A 21,224-nucleotide genomic window follows, 5' to 3' on the forward strand; every position below is an offset into this window, starting at 1 on the left:
TATTAGGTTTAGTAGTGATATTTGATATTGCTGTATTACATTTTCTGCCAAAATGTGCCTCAAATGGTGTAATATTTAATGTTTTTTGTTTTGATATTCTTAATCGTTGTATTATTGCTTTCAATGAATTTTCTAAATGAAATTTTTTATTTAATTGTGATTTCATGCAAGATAATTGTCGTTTAATTGTTTGAATAATACGTTCTACTAATCCGACTGCTCTATGGTCATTTGCTGGTGCATATATAGGTGTAATATTATTTTCAGTACAAAATGTCTCAAAATTTTTTCCTGTAAAACACTTAGCCTGATCTAATCTAATAGTTCTGGGTACTCCGTGTTGATATATATAATTATTTAAGAATTTAACTACATTTGGGTCTGATGCGTTGTTTACTATTTCTGCCGTAGGGTATTTAGAGTATCTGTCTATACTTGTAATAAAATATTGTTCTATGCCTTTCTCATTTAAAATTGGTCCACCAAAATCTAGTTGTATTTCCTCATTCGGTTCACTGCACTTAGGTAAAGGTGTCCATTTGCGGTGCGAAATCACCGGTTTAAGATTCTTACCTATTTCAGTGCATGCCTTGCATTCACTAGCTTTTGCCAATATATCCCTGTGGATATAAGGCCACCAGATATTCTGAGCCAACGATAACATTGCAAAACTGCCCGGATGAGTAGAGTGTATGTCCTCGAGTACAGCATCCTTTATAGCTTTGGGGATTGCTATTCTTTCGTCTAGACAGACGCATCCGTTTTTTACACTCAAGTCTCTCCAATATGAATGGAGATACGGACTAATTTCCTGCAGTCTTTCGGCGTCGTCTCGTAATACACAATCTCGTACCTCTTTTAAGATTGCATCCTTCCCCGTTAATATTGCGAGGAATTTTTTGCTGAACACTTTCTGAAGTGTTTCGTTAAACATCAGGTCATCTGTTTCATCGATCATGCTACCTGTCGGAGTTTCAGTACGGCTTGTATTGTTTGATTCTGGGGTCGATGGAGTTGTATCAGAAAAGGTGACTCGTGCTTTTGCTGGTGTTGATTTTGAACGGACTGCTTTTGATTTTGACATAATTCTGAGGCTGTTTATAGTATTTTGTGATTTGAAAGGTTTATTTTCTTTATTTACGAAGTAATTGTTTGAACGCTGAATTTGGGCAAAAAGCGATTTGTTTTTGGGTGTGTAGTATTTATACTCGAATTTGGGTATTTTCGCGCTTAATTTGGTGTTATTTGGTGGATTAGTTGCTTTATTGCCATTAATGGGTTGAATTGGGACTAATTGTTCAGATTGTTCACATTCTTTACTGTCTGACATTTGCACCTCTTTTGCAACGAATTTGCTAATGGAATGTGAATTATTGACTTTATGCTGATTTGGTACGAATTGTAATTTGCTGGTTTTGAGTGGCATTTGCGACGCAAATGGATGATCAAAATGAGTATTAACATTTGAATTTCTAAGTGTTAATTGCGATGCGAATGAAGGTTTCAACTGTGAAGTTGTTAATTGCGGTGCAAATGGTAATTGAAATTTTGTCGAATTAATGTTTAACTGTGTGGTTAATCGCGGTGCGAATGGAGGTTTTATTTGTTGTGGTGGCATATTTGACTTTAATAGAGTCTGAAATTTTTTAGTTGTTGTTTCTTTATTCGCTATAAGATGTTTCATTGAATCACGAATTTTAGAAATTGTTGCTACAACAAAATGTTCGTCATAAGTAGATATCTTTTTAGCTCTAGCGAAGGGGTTTCTGGAAATGTAATCAACAAGTCCCATTTTTGCACCTGGCATATGTTCGATTGTGAAATTGTATGGTAACAGTCTATCTATCCAGCGAGACAAACGGCTGTTATATGATTTATTAGAGCGATGTTCTTTGAGTATTGATAATAGAGCTCTGTGGTCTGTTACTACCGTGAAATTTTTTCCGTATAGATAATATTTAAAATAGTCAATTGACCACACTATCCCCAGTAGTTCCAATTCGTTGACACTGTAGCGTTCTTCTGTTGTATTGAGAAATCGTGACGCGAATGCAATTGGTTTCCAACCCTCTGGTGTATTTTGTTCTAAAGCTGCCCCCAATCCTGAGCGTGAAGCGTCACATTTTACTCGAATGTCTAATTTGGGATTGTAATGACTATTTTCAGTACTATTTGCTATTTTTTCTTTAATTAGATTAAAGTGTTTTGTGTGTTCATCTGTCCAGACGAATTTTACTGATTTCTTTAGTAGTGGTCTAAGAGGGTGACATAATTGTGCTAGGTGTGGTATAAATTTACCGATATAGTGGACTGATCCTAGAAATGATCTAAGACGTTTTAATGTTGTTGGTGGTGGTATTGTGAGAATTGCAGCCGTTTTGCTTTCTAATGGTGATATACCTGTTTGTGTAAATTTGTAACCGAGCCATTCTATTTCTGGTTTTGCAAAGTGACATTTTTGTAAATTAATTCTCAAATTATCGTCATCTAGCTTTTGAAGACATTTGAAAACTAAAGCTAAATGGTCTGCTTCAGTGCCTGTACTAACGATTATTATATCATCCAAGAAACAGTATGTGTTTTGCAAACCAACTAGAGTATAGTCCATGGCTTTTTGAAATTCCGCCGGCATGTCTGTGAGACCATAGAAACCTGTTTTGAATCTATATGTACCAGTAGATTCACCACATATTATATTAAAATTACAATGTTTTGCTGTTTCGTGATGTAATTTTAATTGACTATATGCGTATTTAAGGTCTAATGTGGTGAAATAGGCTTGTTGACTGTTGTGTGTACTTGTTAAGTGTTGTGAGATGGTATCAATTAACATTTCAATATTTGGCATTTGATATTTGTTTTTGTGTATTGCTTTATTTAGAACTTTTGAATCTAGTGCTAGCTTTATTGACTGGTCTTTCTTTACGGTTATTACGATTGGGGATATGAAGTTTTCATCCGAACAACTAGATAATTTTTCAATATGGCCTTCTGTCTGTAGTCTTTCTAATTCATCTGTAACTCGCGGTTGGAGATTTATCGGAACACGTCGGCCTTTTTGATGCTTTGCTGTAAACTTTTGATGAAACTTTGATTTTGATACATGTGTTTTAGATAGACCAATTCTTGATACTAAATGTGGAAATCGCGTCGCAACTGTCTCTTTAATTTTACATGCAGAATTAGTGATGTTATTAACACATTTACCAGTTTCTGGTTGTTGTTGGACAACTGCAATCCTCAGTGGGCCAAACAGATCTCTTCCAATTATGTTTTTGTGGCCGTCATCTACCACTGTCAACATTGCTGATACATTTTTCCAATGGTTGTAGGTCACTGCAGTTTCCAAATGCCCGATGATTTTGATTGGTTCGTTGGAGAACGTTTTTAGGTTCCTTTTTTCTGACGAATCTGTCCATCTTGCAGATTTAGTTGATTGTAGGATTCTGTTTGCTAGACTTTTTGTTATAATACTCACAGCACTACCAGAGTCGATCATTGCCGATGTTTGTATTTCTCCAATCTGTACTGCCACATTCAGTGGTTCCAGTTGATGAACTGAATCTGAAGATATAGCTGCCACGTAGTCGTCTGAGTCACTTTCATAGTTTGAATCGTATACTTGTTGGTACAATTGTTGGTAGCTTGTTATATAGTTTACTGATGCAGGAGGATCATCTAAGAGAGTGTCAAGTTGTATTCCTTCCTTGGCGAGAAGAGCAAGTTTCCAATTTTGTGTCCATTTGTCCCACGTTAGAGTGGGTGTTGCTGTGGGTTTCTCCCAAAAGGCTTCTATGTGTAGTGGAGTTTTCTTTGAGTCCGCTGCTGACTGCGCCATGTTATGCTCAATCAATGTGAGTTGGGTCAATTGTATCGCGATTGGTATTATCCAACTAGAAAGTGGCAATTGTGTCGCGAATGGCGAATGTGTTATCTATCTTTTGTCGATTACTTGGCGATTAGGCAATCGCGTCGCGAATGGTTGATTTCTATTTAGTTAGTTCAATTGAGAAGCGTTTGACAAAGATTTAATTCAACTGAGCGATAGCGCTGAAATGAGAAGAGTGACAACTAAAATTAAATAAAATGAAGAAAAGGATTTGTTCAACATTTGATCAAACATCCGGGAAGTAAAATTAGATTTGTTTACAGTATGAAATCATTAGACAGCATGAACAGACATTACTTGCAAAGTGGGAGGAAGTTAGTAAGAAGTTAGCAACAAAATGAACTAAATAGGCATTCGCCCTTCAAATGGAGTATTCAAACAAACATAGACTAAAGTACGAGTGTAGATACAAGAAAGGTATCTATCACCGTACGACATAACCTTCGAACTTTGGAGTTGGCTTCAAATTTGTCTTGAAAAGCATTCAATACCGATGTCACTCGGCAAGTATTTTGTGCCGTCCAGAAGGTTAACATTGATAGAAGTACACGATAATTCCGTCTACTTGCGTTTAGGAAACGGCGTCATTTAGTTCTATCAATCGTTAGATGGCGCTACTAAAAACGACTATTCATGAATTACAGAACATTTTCTCCGTCAAAATCGGCCACCATATACGATTTTTCGTTCTTCGTTTGCTAAACGAGTGCAAGGAGAATCCAAAAAATTTGTTCAGTAGCGCGCACACTTTTATCAAACAAAGCTTACTCATAAGATAAGCAAGCAATCAGAGAAGATATTGTGCGTCAACCCTCAATTCATGCTTCACACAATGTTCACGTTCGGTTTCAACTACGTAAAAAAAAGTGGCCAAAAAGAAGGAAGCGCACTTTGCCGCCTTGAAACTCAAAAAATGAAACCCTTTGTTCCTTGACTGCTTCAAATTCTATCGAGTCTTTTACTTCGACAAAATTCACAAGTGAACGGAGGGGGAAAAGAACTACCAGTCGCGTTCTCGTCCAAATAGGAGATAGCGACACCGCAAAGGAAGTTTACAGTGAAAACGGTGTTTGTTTGGTTAAGGAAAAAATAAAAAATTAAGATCAGATCACACGGAAAGCTAATTTTCGAAATCAAAACTAACACAACCCGTTTTCTAACCCCGCAATTGTACTCTTTCTAAAACACTATAATTCGGGCAGTTATTCTATAGGGGTCATAGCCAAACCAGCTCTGGCACAAACTGTTAAAGTTACTGTGTTAATGCTACCCAATATTATGCCAAAGCTTTTCATTTCCTATAAGAGTTTTGCTGGTGTGCGTTAAGAAGCTGGAACAAACCAGGCAAACAATCAAGATCATGTCTTTCATGTAAAAACTTCTAAAGATGAAAAATGTGATGTTAATTTTGTATCGCATGTCCTTACTTTTTTCTGACCCAGATAATCATTTTTGGCCCGCAGTGCACCTACCATCAGATTTTACCTCTTCAATTCCTCGAAACGTATCTAAAAACCTCTAACACGGGCCTTAACAGTGTCGGATATGGCGACAAAGGAGGAATTATACCTTTTGGATTTTACTTTTTATACAATATTTTATTGTAAATTATACTTTAGTGAAACATTATAATTCTTCCGACCCACTTGTGGGGGAGGAACTATATACTCAACTGGTTTTTTTTTGTTCTGAAAATTTTGGCCGATCGATATATTCATCGTAGAAAGTTGAGACTGGTATCATTAGAAAGCACGTCCAGCTTAGAATATGGAATTAAAAAGTTTTTTTTTGGATACTCGTTTTTTACAGGGAGTTATCGATATCTAAATTTTCGAGAAAATTAGAGTGAATTCCGTTGTTTTCATTCACATTTTCCGTAATTTTTGACAAAATTTGCGTCAATTTTGCTAACACATGTAAATATTTTTAAAAACAACATTATTGGTGTTACGGATAATGATAGAGAACACTCGCCCATTTGTTTTATCCGAGTGTTTTGGTTAATAATTTTGCTAAAATTTTTGAATTTGAGACTTTTTTAAATGAAAAAATGCTTTAAATATGCATTTGTTTCCTACTTCGAAGATAGTTGTACATTCGCTTTCTATAGGAAATTTCTGGAATTCAATTTTTACCGGTTTTTCAAAAAACATACCTAGTAATTATACAAAATGCTTGTGGCCAGAACCAATATTTGTGACTTATTGAAATACTTCTTTGCTAACGTATCTATTCTTCAAACACGTGGAACAATAAACTCTTTTGAACTCATCATGGATGAGGTTGGAGCTCATCATGGATTCTTACAATCGATAATTATTCGGATTATATTAGGTTGCGGTCTTTTTCAAAAATTATTTGCAGTTTTGTTTTTTTTATGTTGATTACTGACAAAAATTGTTTCAAATCACTACCCAATCAATAAAAGATCCTGATTTTAACATGAAAACATAGTTTTTATGGCTTTGACGATGTGTTTTTGTAAAGTTTAATTGGTTTTTTTTGTTTTGGATTCATTTTTCATTCTTTTTGCAGCCTTATGACTACGTTTTATTAATAAAAGATTCAAATGGGTTCTTAGAGAGCTGCAGTTCAGGTTATACAATGCCTTCAGTTGTTATCTAATGCCTCTTATGATTTTGAATATATTTGTTTTATGAGAATGTTAGTGAAGTTTTGAAATTTGTCATTTTTTAATATTTTTTTGTCCCCATGTAGATTAGTGTCAGATTATACAAAGCAAAAATTGTTCCAAGTGAAGGAACAACTACTCTTTATAGATATGTTTTATTCAAAGAATGTTTTTTGTTTTTTTTTGGTTACTACGAAATTTCATAAAAGTTATGTGCATTTTGGCATATTTTCCTGTTTTTGAGGTGCTTATTTACTTTCTTTTGAACTAATCATATTAAATGTAGCTCAAATTGGTTTTCAAAAAAAATGCGCAAAGTAAAATTTTAATGACTTCCTTGAATAGCTGAGAGTTTTAAAGACTGCGAAGTCGTTCTCCCACGAAAGTTATTGTATTTTTGTCTTTGTCTGTAATTGTGACCCTTTTGGTTTTCTATACAGCATATTTCTGTCAATCGTTGGCCCTAATTGCTTCTATAGATATTTAAGAGTTTCGATTTACTGATTTCAGACTAGAACTAAATCTTAAGAGACTTTCAAATTATTTTTTTAAGCAAATATTTTCATTCTTTCCAATTTTTGCATATTTTCCTGTTTTTGAGATTGTTGTTTGTTCTCTTTATCACATTAAAGACAGTTCCAAAAGGTATTGAAAGAAAGTGCATACGAATTTCTGTGAAGACTTCAGTGCACAGACTACAATTTTAACGGCTCCGCATCCGTGCTCTCCCAAAATTTACTAATTTTTTTTTGTTTTTGCTTTAAATGTTGTTCTTCTTGGCATATTTATGTCAATCAAAGGCCTTGATTGCTTCCGCGATTGATTAATTGAAATTATCTTCTAATTTTTTCAAAAATAACAGTTTTAAAGACTTTCAATTAGTTTTTTCTTAAAATAATTGTTATTCCCATTTTTTGTTCTTTTTGTCGTCAACAAGAAACTAAGTCTTATTAATGACAGAGCTCAATAATTTTCTGTTGCCCTAAACAATATTTTTGCTGCTAGTTGTGGTTTGACAGATGTATATAGAGCTTGGAATTGTTTTTTCATAAAAATTTCGTGAATTTTTGAAAATGGTCAATATTTGTGGTTCAATTTGCTGTCTTTTCCACAACGATGCTTAACTTCTTGAAAGACAAAGTTAAAATCAAAAAGCATTAAAACAATTCATTTATTCGTTTTCGTCAGTTTAAAGTTTTTAATGGTTTTGAATATATTTTATGTATAATGGCTTCAACGATGCAGCTTCGATAAATTGTTTGTGGAATTTTGAGTTCTCTCCGTATTTGCTGTTTTTGTCCCCCAAGATATAATCTCATTTTTAACAAGCACAATTGGATTGCTCATGTTGCAAACTTTTTTGTTTTTGTTTTTAGTTGAAAGCTTATTGTTTGTTTTTACTTTTGAAAATATATCTTTAAAAAAATCAGTGGGTTTTTGAGCTTTTTCAATTTTATATTTTTTCTTTTAATTTTTCAGCTTGGTCTCCGTAACGACAGGTTGCATCCTCTATCCAGTAAAACAAGATCCAATTTTTTTAATAGTTTTTTTGAAAATTAATAGTTTCTTGGCTTTGGTACTACGCATTTTCAAAAGAAAAGCGTGATTTTTGGATGTTAGCTCGTTCAGAGTTTTTTGTTTCCTTTCCACTTTATCACAATAATGGGTTGGCCCAATTGGCGTTGGAAAAATGCAAACGTCACGATGTTTAGTATGCTCCATGAATAGCTTGTGGTTTCAACGGTCGCTGCAACGCGTTCTTGTTAAATACAGTTGTTTTTTGTTTCGCTTTTGCTGTTAGTTTTGCAGTCGTCTGACATAATACGAATAACGAAAAGTCTCAATTGCTTCCTATTACTTATAAATCAGCCTTCCCTATGAGCCGAGTTGATACGAAGTGGTTTCCATCAATTTGAAATAGGTTGTTTTCAAAAAGATAAACGTACTTTTGAACTTTGTCCTTTTTGATCTTCTTTGTAGGCCGGTCACCATGTCGCATTTTTGAGAGGTCTTAATTCCTTTACAATGGGCATCTTATGAAGTTCAGGTTGATTTCTTCAGACCGGAATTTATCGGACTCCTTTTTCTTTTTGTTATTTTCTTTTTTTAAATATAGTCATCGAGTTTTGGTCGTAATTAATGTTTGTTTTTATTTTGTATGTGTGTCTGGTCCAGTACTCTCATTGATGGCTAGTCTCATCGGCTCTCTAATCCAGCATTTTTTTTCGCTTAATTGTTTGTTGAAAGATATGTGATATATGATTTTTTGAACTTTTTGTTTTTCTTGGTAGACTAATAAATCAAAACGTGGATGGGCGGGGTCGGAACATCATGTGCGAACGCACATTACCGAGCCTCCTTGTTTGTCTTATACTTTAAAATGCCTTTATCGAAAATTTCCAACGATTAGCATAAAGGCAATGATATTTATTTTGTTATGACCGTTGGCTCGTAATGGGTCTCATTCCTAAAACCCTTTCGGTTTTTACGGGTAGTTTCTTACTATGGTTCCTCGGATGATTTTCCGAACACAATAATCAACCGCTATTGACAGGGACCTGTGATATTATGCATAAAAATTGTTTGGCCCAAAAACTGGAAAAAAGAGCAAAACAATCCGGATAACAATTCTGCTCATATATGTTGAGCTTCTCTTGAGTTGACGAAATTATGAGTTGTACACAAATTTTTGGCTATTCTCCATCCATATATTTGAGCAGTGGCTCTTCTTCAAGATGTTTGGTCATCATTTAAATAAAACGCTGAAAAATTGCAGCCATAGCATAGAAATGGCTTTAAAAGTCCAGCTTCTAAAAACATTATGGTTAAAGACGGTCAACTCTTAACTTTTCCTTATTGTCAAAACGGCCATTAAGGTGCTCGAGAAGGGTAAAAAGCTATCAAAAATGGTACCTTCCTGAGAATACCGATAAAAACGATCTGCTCCCACAAATTTTTGACAATTTATGACCGATTTTAAAATGTGCTATGTCGAAATGTTACAGCACATAAAATTTCAAACAGAATTGGCTGAAAACCCCTCATATCTTTGACCTCATATCTTTGACAGAGGCCCAGAATAGATTAAAAAACTTTATCGCCTACTAAATGAAAAGATAAAAATATGTGAAAATAAGCCATACTAAGCCCGATGCCAAGTCGCATCGAAACGTTGCTTTCGAGACATGCTTTAGGGATTTTTTTAGATCCGCGATTCCATCGCCCATTTAAATCGGCCCAAGATGCGATATGAGCTTGATAAGCACAAACGGTCACCACCATAAATCAAAACAGAATCTGTCAATATGCGCTGCTTACCTGGTTGCAGATCGAGTGCAGAAGCAGCAGCTGCGCATGAAATGTGGTCTTGGCTCAGGAGGGCGATAGTGGGAGGCAGAAATGAAAATGTACCCCCTTGCACAATAGGCAACCTGCAATCATACATATCATTCATATCCGCAAAATTAAATGCCCCCTCTCTCAATCAAATACCCCTAATAGCCGCCAACTCTTACACCGCTAACCCCTTTGATCTCAAATCACACTTAGTTTACCCCTTAATGGGATTGCGTCCAAAAGTTGCGTCATTTTGCGGGAGGGGGAGGGGGGAGTGCTTGAGGCGGAATGATTGATATCTCTTTTTATTCAAGTTTCTATGTTCAGTCTTGGCTGAAACTTCATTGAGATAATTTTCTAATGGACATGTTTAATTAATTTCCTTGGTTAAACGTCTTTTTTAACATTCTTTTTAATCGGAGAGATCAATTCAATTTACGAATAACGAAAAGTCTCAATTGCTTCCTATTACGTATAAATCAGCCTTCCCTATGAGCCGAGTTGATACGAAGTGGTTTCCATCAATTTGAAATAGGTTGTTTTCAAAAAGATAAACGTACTTTTGAACTTTGTCTTTTTTGATCTTCTTTGTAGGCCGGTCACCATGTCGCATTTTTGAGAGGTCTTAATTCCTTTACAATGGGCATCTTATGAAGTTCAGGTTGATTTCTTCAGACCGGAATTTATCGGACTCCTTTTTCTTTTTGTTATTTTCTTTTTTTTAAATATAGTCATCGAGTTTTGGTCGTAATTAATGTTTGTTTTTATTTTGTATGTGTGTCTGGTCCAGTACTCTCATTGATGGCTAGTCTCATCGGCTCTCTAATCCAGCATTTTTTTTCACTTAATTGTTTGTTGAAAGATATGTGATATATGATTTTTTGAACTTTTTGTTTTTCTTGGTAGACTAATAAATCAAAACGTGGATGGGCGGGGTCGGAACATCATGTGCGAACGCACATTACCGAGCCTCCTTGTTTGTCTTATACTTTAAAATGCCTTTATCGAAAATTTGCAACGATTAGCATAAAGGCAATGATATTTATTTTGTTATGACCGTTGGCTCGTAATGGGTCTCATTCCTAAAACCCTTTCGGTTTTTACGGGTAGTTTCTTACTATGGTTCCTCGGATGATTTTCCGAACACAATAATCAACCGCTATTGACAGGGACCTGTGATATTATGCATAAAAATTGTTTGGCCCAAAAACTGGAAAAAAGAGCAAAACAATCCGGATAACAATTCTGCTCATATATGTTGAGCTTCTCTTGAGTTGACGAAATTATGAGTTGTACACAAATTTTTGGCTATTCTCCATCCATATATTTGAGCAGTGGCTCTTCTTCAAGATGTTTGGTCATCATTTAAATAAAACGCTGAAAAATTGCAGCCATAGCATAGAAATGGCTTTAAAAGTCCAGCTTCTAAAAACATTATGGTTAAAGACGGTCAACTCTTAACTTTTCCTTATTGTCAAAACGGCCATTAAGGTGCTCGAGAAGGGTAAAAAGCTATCAAAAATGGTACCTTCCTGAGAATACCGATAAAAACGATCTGCTCCCACAAATTTTTGACAATTTATGACCGATTTTAAAATGTGCTATGTCGAAATGTTACAGCACATAAAATTTCAAACAGAATTGGCTGAAAACCCCTCATATCTTTGACCTCATATCTTTGACAGAGGCCCAGAATAGATTAAAAAACTTTATCGCCTACTAAATGAAAAGATAAAAATATGTGAAAATAAGCCATACTAAGCCCGATGCCAAGTCGCATCGAAACGTTGCTTTCGAGACATGCTTTAGGGATTTTTTTAGATCCGCGATTCCATCGCCCATTTAAATCGGCCCAAGATGCGATATGAGCTTGATAAGCACAAACGGTCACCACCATAAATCAAAACAGAATCTGTCAATATGCGCTGCTTACCTGGTTGCAGATCGAGTGCAGAAGCAGCAGCTGCGCATGAAATGTGGTCTTGGCTCAGGAGGGCGATAGTGGGAGGCAGAAATGAAAATGTACCCCCTTGCACAATAGGCAACCTGCAATCATACATATCATTCATATCCGCAAAATTAAATGCCCCCTCTCTCAATCAAATACCCCTAATAGCCGCCAACTCTTACACCGCTAACCCCTTTGATCTCAAATCACACTTAGTTTACCCCTTAATGGGATTGCGTCCAAAAGTTGCGTCATTTTGCGGGAGGGGGAGGGGGGAGTGCTTGAGGCGGAATGATTGATATCTCTTTTTATTCAAGTTTCTATGTTCAGTCTTGGCTGAAACTTCATTGAGATAATTTTCTAATGGACATGTTTAATTAATTTCCTTGGTTAAACGTCTTTTTTAACATTCTTTTTAATCGGAGAGATCAATTCAATTTAAATCATGATAGAATCAATTTTTTTCGCAACAAGTAAATTAAAATTATATCCTTATGGTTAAATATAATTAAAACTCAGAATACTTCAAATCGTTCAAGCAAAATAATAAGCATCAATCATATTTCGTAAAGAATTACATTATAATATTTTTTCCAATTGTATTCTTCTTACAAAAATAACTATTAAAAGCTCCTACGTTAATATTCAAAAGAATTGTTTCATGTTGTGAGAGCAAGAAATCATTCAGCATTTTCTAAAAACCAATCAAAGCCACTGTGATAACTTTTTCCATTTTTTTACGCATTGACGAACAATCGAATTAATTCCAAAGTTGGTTTTGACATTCTGTCTAATTTTGAATTGTTTTGTTGAATTGAGTGTTTGAGGAAGACTCAGATACCCGTGAAAGTTTTCAGAATTTTCTGGTCTGGCTATATCATAATGAAATCTGATTAGCGACGCTTTTGCTATTATAAGCTCAACTGGTACGATCATTGTCTGTATAAGCATATCTCTCGCTTTGTCACACTTTTTGCGTAAACAACTCAGTTAATTGATACGGAATACAAAACATTAACATCGACAAAGTTTTAGTCAATTAAACTCAAGCGTGGACAGAAAATGGACATATAGTTCCATTCACTGGAACAAGAAAAGTTATATTAGTTTTAAACATTAAAAGATTTGACTGACAGAAAGCCTACTATCAGCGGCAATTAGTGTCACAACAGGGGAATATGATGTCTTGTTATGTATGTTGATCATATACCATGAGCCATATTTTTAAAGTTTCACTCAGCTGCTCATCGAAAGTAAGGTTCCTGTCAATTTGAATACAAAAGTATCTGCAACATTTTTGTGTTGTGAGAACTGATTTTTTATAGAAAATAGTTCCAAATTAAAAAATATTGCGCAAGAAGAAGAAGAATTCGGTTTAGTTTGTATTCAAAGTTAGTCTGTTCATCTCAACATATTCTTCTGTTTCTTTTGTAAAATTTCCCTGACTTTCCCCATTTAAGCTAGTTTCCTTTCCACAACAGACAATACTTGTAACATCTGCGAATCGAATTACTTTCTTCATTGTGTGCATAATAGATGAAAAATTGTTCACATATAAAAGAAAAATGAGTGATCATCAAACTGTTTCCTGTGGCACTCTGTGATTCACAATTTGGAATCAGAGAACATACCATCAATTTTTACTTTGTAACTGGTTGGCAAAAAATGAAAACAACAATTCTTTGGCTTCCTGGGGAAAACCATGCAATTCAATTTTTTTAAAGAAAAATTTCATGCCAAATGGAATTAAAGGCTTTTGCGAGATCTAAAAAACGCAGCAGTTTATTTGCCTTGATCTAAATAAGACGAAACGATTTAAACCAGTTGTAAAACTGCATCAGTTGCTGACATTTTTTTCTGAAATCCGAATAGCTCTTATTTAAAGTTTTATGTCTATCAATGAAATCCGTCATATGAGTCAAAAGGAGCTTCTCAAAAAAATTGACAAAATTTAGAACGTAATAAAAATCGAAAACTTCCGGTCGTTATGATGTTATCACTCTCAGATTTCAATGAGAGGTTGGATTCAAAGATAACAAGAAAATGGTTAAAAGGGGTTGATTTGACATTATAGGCAATTATGTGATCTTTCGAAATGAAACAGTAATCAATAGGTATAAATATTTTATCAATACATTTGGTTGCATCACCGATGTTAAATATTTCTAATCTTGAATTTGGTGCAGAAACGTCTCTTTTATATATTCTGTCTTGTTCAGATAATTCAAGTTGTAATCTCCCAGCAACATAACGTTGTGATACTATATTTCCCCGATAGTCTGTAAATATTTGATCAAGAAAATAGTCCACAGGACGTTAGTTTGAGCAATGGGAAACGTTAAAAATTAATTTTTCGTTCACTTATTTCAACCAAAATGGATTCGAGGGTCGCTTATTTCAACCCAAATTGATTCAAAAAAATTGTCATCAGCCGTTTCAATGCTTGATATAATACTGACTGGCGGTATTTTTTGAACACAAATTCCTACTCCTCCACACTTTGAAGCCCCTGTTCTCTCTGATCTACATTTCCTAAGAAAATTATGCGTTGCTGTTGAAAAAGAAAATTGTTTTCAATATTGAAATCAGTTTTCAACCAGATTTCAGTTTCAGCGACAAACGTATTGATGGGCTCTGTTCGCAAAAAGTTTTAAAACTCTTCAAACTTGTTTGTCAAGCTCTGACAATTAATAATCAAAAATAACGGCGAATTTTCTGATCCTCTGTTTTTTAAGTAACTGGAATGCCACCTGACAGCATGAGACGTACAAGTGAATAAAAAACTAACAGTTTAACTAACTAATAGACACGTGAGGGCAATTTTGAACCTTCAATCGACACAATCCCTATTTAAATGATCCAGTATGGTCATTTTAATTTCAGACGACCATACTGAAATGATAATAGCAAAAGTAATCGAACCTGACACCGAATGTGCACTGCAGGAAGGTTGCAATCCCTGACACGAACAATATAGTGCCCAGTAGCTGTGCAATGGGCAGGAAGTCACTTTGATCAATACAGAGGTCTTTTGAGAGTGCAAATGGAAGAGCCAGAGTGGAGCCAAACATCGTCAAGTAGTGCTATAAACATAAAAATATGTGGTACTCATGAGGGAATACTTATTTGCTACGGGGGCGATATTCAAGAATTCCAGAAATGCAAATATGCAAATTTCCGCAAAACCATTTTATTTAAAATATGGATATGAACAGAAAAAATTGATTTCTGAGCGCACGAAATAATTGTTTAGATTACTCAAAATTTTGGACATGAACGCAGGAAAGTGGGAGTGGGAACGCAGGAAAATGCTGGACAAACGGAAGTGTGGATGTGGGCAACTTCCCTATGGGATGTCCTGGACACACTCGATTTGCCTCTGACACCTCAGCCTGGGTTGAGCACGCAGAGCATACAAAGGTATCAGATGCAAAAGAAGTTCAGACTTTCGGTTATTCTTCTTTTTTCAGATAGCTTTTTTTGAAGCATTAATCCCCACTTTCCTTGCTGGTAATTTCGTTCTGGACATAACGACTTTCGGTCGGGACCTCAGCCTGGACATTAATAATATCAATTGATCAGATTTGCGAATCTCAATTTCACACCTGATTTTCCTGCAGTCATTGCATACAGAGAGTGAGAAAACATGAATTCGCTATACACCACTCGAAGTGATCCTAGAACCCAAGATAAATTAATCTCACTGATATGCCGTATGAGTAAAGAGCAATTTTATAAGGCGTCCAAAACAATATTATCTGTTCCAACCACCATTTCAAGAAGTGCACATGTGTCACAAAAATCTAACTATTGATTCCTGTGTTACCGTTCAAAACCTTTCGCCTTGAGACTTGAAATAAATATTATATAGAATCCCTGAAATTATAAGAATTTGTTACCAGTTGTTTAGTTTGGAGGAAAAGAAGGGGTGAGAATATCTAAAGGTTTGTTTTTTATAATTCCGAACACAAAAAAATTGATAAACCATGTCTCAAAAAAATCTAAATATTTGTAACAATAACCAATATAAAGCAAAAACTTCTATTACTTCAGGATTAAAACTTTCAAAAAATTCTTTGTGAAGATCTATTTTAACTGGAAAAAATTTTACTCGATCCCCGAAATAGTTCATTTTTGGGAAAATTAAAAAGACATGACCCTCTAAACAACTATTTCAAAAATTAACACAGAACATTAGGCAGAAATAAAACAGGTGTATTCAGAGGTCCTTTAGTCGCCAACTTCAAACATCTGGTTTTTATCCTATAGGCAATCATTAACCTTTAAAGCACATAATATAAAAAAATGTCTCAAACTGTTTGCTGAAGGAAGGCAGCGAAAAATTACAGACAAACGTCGGGGACCCAATATTGGCAAAAAAAATATAATGCTGCTGACGCAAGGACTTCTTCTCAATTGTCTTCGGTTTCATTTGATATGTGATATTAGACAACAAAAATCCTTCATTAGCATCAAAAGTGATATTCCACAGTTTTAAAAAAAACTAATAATCTATATTAAGTAATGAAGTTTTCATTAGGAGATGAAAACCAAACACTTGAAAAAGATCGGCATATGACTCTATTTCTATCCAACAGGCCAGAAAACAAAGGAGGTCAAAAAACACCTATCAGAACAGAGAAATTTATCCGGAAGAAAATGGGTTTCATTACAGAATATTATCTAAGTGATTTTTTGCATGTTTGGTAGTATGTAGGTGCATTTTTGACTCGATTTTGAACTTTGCAAGACCCAAAAACTGAATGAACACTCCAAGCAAATGATATAAAATTTTGATTTGAGACAGATCAAAATAAAATTTAAAATAAAAGAATTTAGAGATACTTAAGTCACGATAAAAAAGTTTTCGCCAAAAGTGACATACAGACACAGCCACTTAATTTACTGTAGCCCCTCATCTAACTGATATTCTTGCGGTACAATTATAACAGCCTGTTTTCTATACGTTTGATAAGCATTTGTCCTGCTATCAAGCGTTGATTCAACATTTAGATTGACATTGAGACGAGACAGTTGAAGTTATTTTTTTGGTTGTAGCACAATTGTGATAGAACAGTAAAACAAAAATATCTGCTTTTGAGTTCCTGTAACAATGGGGCTAGATGGTTTGCGGTATACGTCAAATAAAGATTGAAGTAAAAAGATTCAGTTTATTAAGTAAAAAAATAATCTTATTCAAAAGTTTGATAAATCAATTCGCTGCGTTTGTGTTGTAAAAATTTTCTCAAGTAACTATTAATCAAAACGATTTATTACACTTTTATCTTTTGACCTAAATAAACCTTAGAGTAGTATTCATTTTTATTCAATCATTTAGTGCTATCTATGTTGCGTGAACTTACCCAAATTGATTACTTTCTAATCTTGAGATTTGAAATTAGGCTGTTCGAACAGCAAAAAATTTGATATTCTGAGCGGTTTTTAAAGCAAATGTAATTTTGGGTTTTTTGGCTCGTTTTATTTTAATTTTTTATGTGTTCTCGGATCGTTTTCAGTTTTTATATGGGACAAGTTCACTTTTACTGGTGTTCACATTAAGTTTAATAGCTCCCTCGTGTAAATAAGCGTTAAAACAAAAGTGAATTCCGCTTTTAGAATACTTTTTTGACTGGATAGTACTGTAATACTTTTAATACAACCCATCTACAGCAATAAACAATACCTTTAGTACTGTCCCATTCACAGCAATACACAAATTAACGTATTGTTAGCGTCATTTGTGTACATGTTTGTATGTTCGGGTGTGCTTGTGTGCTGTTGGGTGTATTTATGTGTGCATGCGTGTGTCGTTTGTGGTTCTGGGTAAACCAGAAAAAAAGGATACTTGAAAACTAATTAATAGGTTTGTTGGGAGCTTTCTTTTATTGCTACCTTATTTTGAAACGAGCTTAAAGTGTTTTGCTTATGTGTGATCAAGGTATAATCTATGCCTATTAAATCAACTCCTAATTTATCAGTTGGTAAAAAGTTTGTTTATCTTACAGAATAAACACTTTTCCAGTGTTTACCATCATCTGAAACTGAAGCCCTATGGCAGAACTATTGGCATGAATAATTCTTCAGTAATTATTTACTTGAAATTACCAAAAGTTTTAAGTTTAATGACTATTTTAGACAGCGAAAGCGGCTTCATAAACAAAAAATTAAACATGCCCTGAACACTCTTATATGCGCCCGTGAAAAAGCAACAACTATTTTATCGGTCATTGTTTTTGAAAAATGCTTTGTTTTTGCTTAATGGGTTTTCTTCGTCAATATTTTAGTTATTGGAGTACTGAGCAGCAAAACAATTATCCTAGGCGTTGAAAGATTTCGTCACAGAAAAAAACTCATTGTTAAAAAGTGGCTAACTTTACCGAAGACCACCTTCACTAAGTCCCATTTTACCAGCAACAAGTTATAGTGATTTAACAATTCAACAAAAACGATCTTTCAGTTGGTTGACTAGAAATTTGCGGTGTGTTGATTGAGAGAGAGAGAGAGAGAGAGAGAGAGAGAGAGAGAGAGAGCTATCCATATTTATTTTAACAAAAGATATTGAAAGCGTTCTCTTGAGAAACCTGGGTTCAATATTTTACACTACCGGAGAGGAGTACGTTTTCAGAGTTACTCGAATGCCCTGTTATTGATCTGATTTCACTTGACTTGTCTTAACTATCTTATTATTCACTCAAATTTGACAAAATCATTCAAAATCAAAGGGCAAAAACATTTTCAACATTTGGAAGTAACAATGTCACTGAAATCAACAAACTGTGGCTTGATTACGAGGAAAGCGACTCTGAGTCTTTCGTTCCATAACAACCAAATCATAAAAATTGGGCACTAGATTTTACAGAGAAAATTTATCTTTTTGATGACCTAGAAAAAATTTCTAATATTTGCTCATTTTGTATAATATATTGAATTGTTTCTCAGTGGAGAGTAAAGAGTATTAATGCTCAGCCTATTGTCTGTCCTCTAAAACACTTACTGATGTAGAAGAACCCGGTTGTTCAAATGATTGTTACTGGAATCATTTTTTAACATTCTTTTTGTCGCTAGAGGGGGGGGGGGAATAACGGTCGATCAAAATGACATTATTGTAGAGAAATTTAATTTTCAAAAATTGAAGTAGCAGCAAATCTTCATTAAAATTTTGTTCTAAGAATTTTGCCACGCAAATTTTTGTCACATTACTGGTATTTTTACTTTGCATTGTTGAATCAACCGTGTTAAAAGCAGTTTGTGAAGAAACTTCAGGTCGGATTTCCATTTTGCCAAATATAGTTGTTTAAATTTTACCAAATCCAGGACAATCAACAGTATTACATATACTCAAGATCGGGTTCTCTGGCTGTTCTAGTTCCACCAGGCTGGGGTAAAACACAGTTAGTTTCCAGAATAATGCCATTCAGCTAAAATTTAAATGCACTGCGTTTTTTAAACCGGCAAATGCAACAAATATGCATCAAAATTGAGCAAAAACCTGATGTTTTTCTCAAATAATATATCAAGTTTTTTTGGTGATCTATAACCAGTACGAAGAAACCTATCACAACAAAGATATTTACAAATTGGCCACAGCATGGCATCACAAATCATGAATGTTTTTGATATATAACACAATCCTTATCAGAAGAGCAAGTGTTCTCGAACAAGAGAGTTCATTACAACATACACCATTTTTTTGAAAACAGCTCGCGATATTGATCAATTTGAGTTATGATGCAGGCAAATCAATCCAGTTGAATTTTTGCTTCCAAAAGTATGCTACCATTTGGCATTTGCTTATCGATATGGATCTAAGATTTTTGAATATTTGCGATACTTTTCAAATACTACTGAGCCCCTTTGTACAGTGTTTTATCTTCCCTCCGAAACCGACCGATACCAAACAACCCATACAAAACAACCCTTTAAACAATAACAAGGAAAGAATTCAATAAACTGAAGCGCACGGTTCGTGCGCTGGCAATTTTATCAGGACAGAAAAATAGCCAACGTTATTAGAAATAATCTGAAAGCCTGATACGTAAACAAATTTTAAAGTGTTTATTGAGTTTAAGCAGGCATAAAGGTTTCCGTTGTTCTCTCTGGTCTGTAGCAATGAATTAAATATTCCTCGATGAACTTAATAATCCCTTAACTCAATATTCTAGAGTTTTTCAAAGTTTTGAGCCAATAAACTAATAAAAAGATTTTGTAATCAACAGAAATGATAAAATTTCGATCTGGAAAAAAGCGCAAAGGTTTGCCAACCACAAGCAAGACGGAAAAAAGTAACCAAAGTTTTGCGTTTGCACCGAAAATACCAAACTAGACCGAAAAATCACCAAAAGTTAGGGTTTTCTCTTTGAAGACCAAAGAATCACCAAAGAAAATGAAAACAAGGTCATCAAAAGAAACCACGCAACCTTGAGGTTTACTCTCAGCAATTATTGACGAATCAACAGACTGAGGAAGAAGCTTTGAGGCACGAAGAGAAGACCAAACTCAGCAGGAGGTGAAAAACTGGGAGTTTTCGGTTGAACGAAAAAAAAGTTTTTTTTTATATTAAAAAGAAGAAAGGCCCCGCACTATACAGTGAAAAATCTACAAAAAGGCACAAATTTGAAGTCGAGTAATGTGAAATTTTCTCTAGAGAGCAAATATGACCCCATAAAGCATAGCAAGTTGAAAAAAAATGAAAGCTCTTGCCTAAAAAAAACTGAATCTGCTCACTAGATTCGAAGTATATTGACAATCAAGCAAACGTTATTAATGATAAAAGTTATTTATTTGTTGCCGTCGATAGTCTTTCAGAATATCAACTCATCTCTCAGAAGTATTGAACCATTGAAATGAATTTATGCAACAACAAGAGCCGATGCATTCAAAACACTGATAAAATACAAGCGAACTGAAAAAGTGTGGATAGATGCAGAGACACAGGCTAAAAGATATTTCTCGACGCTCCTTAAAAGTCAAACTTTTGTTTATAAAACCGCCAGCGAGAAGAAGTAGCTTTTGAGGAAAGAAATATACGATCGCTCAAGAATCTGATATAGAAGTATTAAGAGGAGAAATGGACAAACTTGTATTTTACTCACTTGCAGAGCTTCATACAATTTGTAAAATTCCGAGTCAAGAGGGTAACAATGTTAATACCAATAAAGTTTCGGAAAAAAATTTATCATATTTTGTATCAATAATTGTGCATGCGTCAGCAAAACTAGTTCGTAGACTAAAGTTTTCTGCTTATAGTGTCATCGAGGAACCTCAGGAATCAGTCAAAAGAAATTATTATGCACTAAAATTGTGCAAAGTTAGAGACAAGAGTTACGTCATAACACTAAACTAACGAGTTTACGGTGTACTTAGTGCCCTTGGCTTCCATAAACATTTTCCCTCAAAACAACTTGTCCTCATTCAAAAAC

General features: G+C 34.6%; 1 protein-coding gene across 1 annotated transcript in view; it reads right to left on the minus strand.

The window, feature by feature from the left end:
- LOC142341321 (solute carrier family 23 member 1-like) overlaps window positions 1-21,224 on the minus strand; it is a 66,172-nt gene that overhangs the window by 25,313 nt on the left and 19,635 nt on the right. Inside the window, exons 3-6 of the mRNA XM_075392246.1 lie at window positions 14,728-14,888; window positions 11,791-11,903; window positions 11,386-11,389; window positions 9,840-9,952 (exon numbers count right to left, since the gene is read on the minus strand). Coding sequence (XP_075248361.1) covers window positions 9,840-9,952; window positions 11,386-11,389; window positions 11,791-11,903; window positions 14,728-14,888 — 391 coding nt within the window. The remainder of the gene's footprint in view (window positions 1-9,839; window positions 9,953-11,385; window positions 11,390-11,790; window positions 11,904-14,727; window positions 14,889-21,224) is intronic.

The sequence above is a fragment of the Convolutriloba macropyga genome, chromosome 6 (genome assembly GCF_964194025.1).
Source record: "Convolutriloba macropyga chromosome 6, txConMacr16.3, whole genome shotgun sequence".
Taxonomy (NCBI): domain Eukaryota; kingdom Metazoa; phylum Xenacoelomorpha; order Acoela; family Convolutidae; genus Convolutriloba; species Convolutriloba macropyga.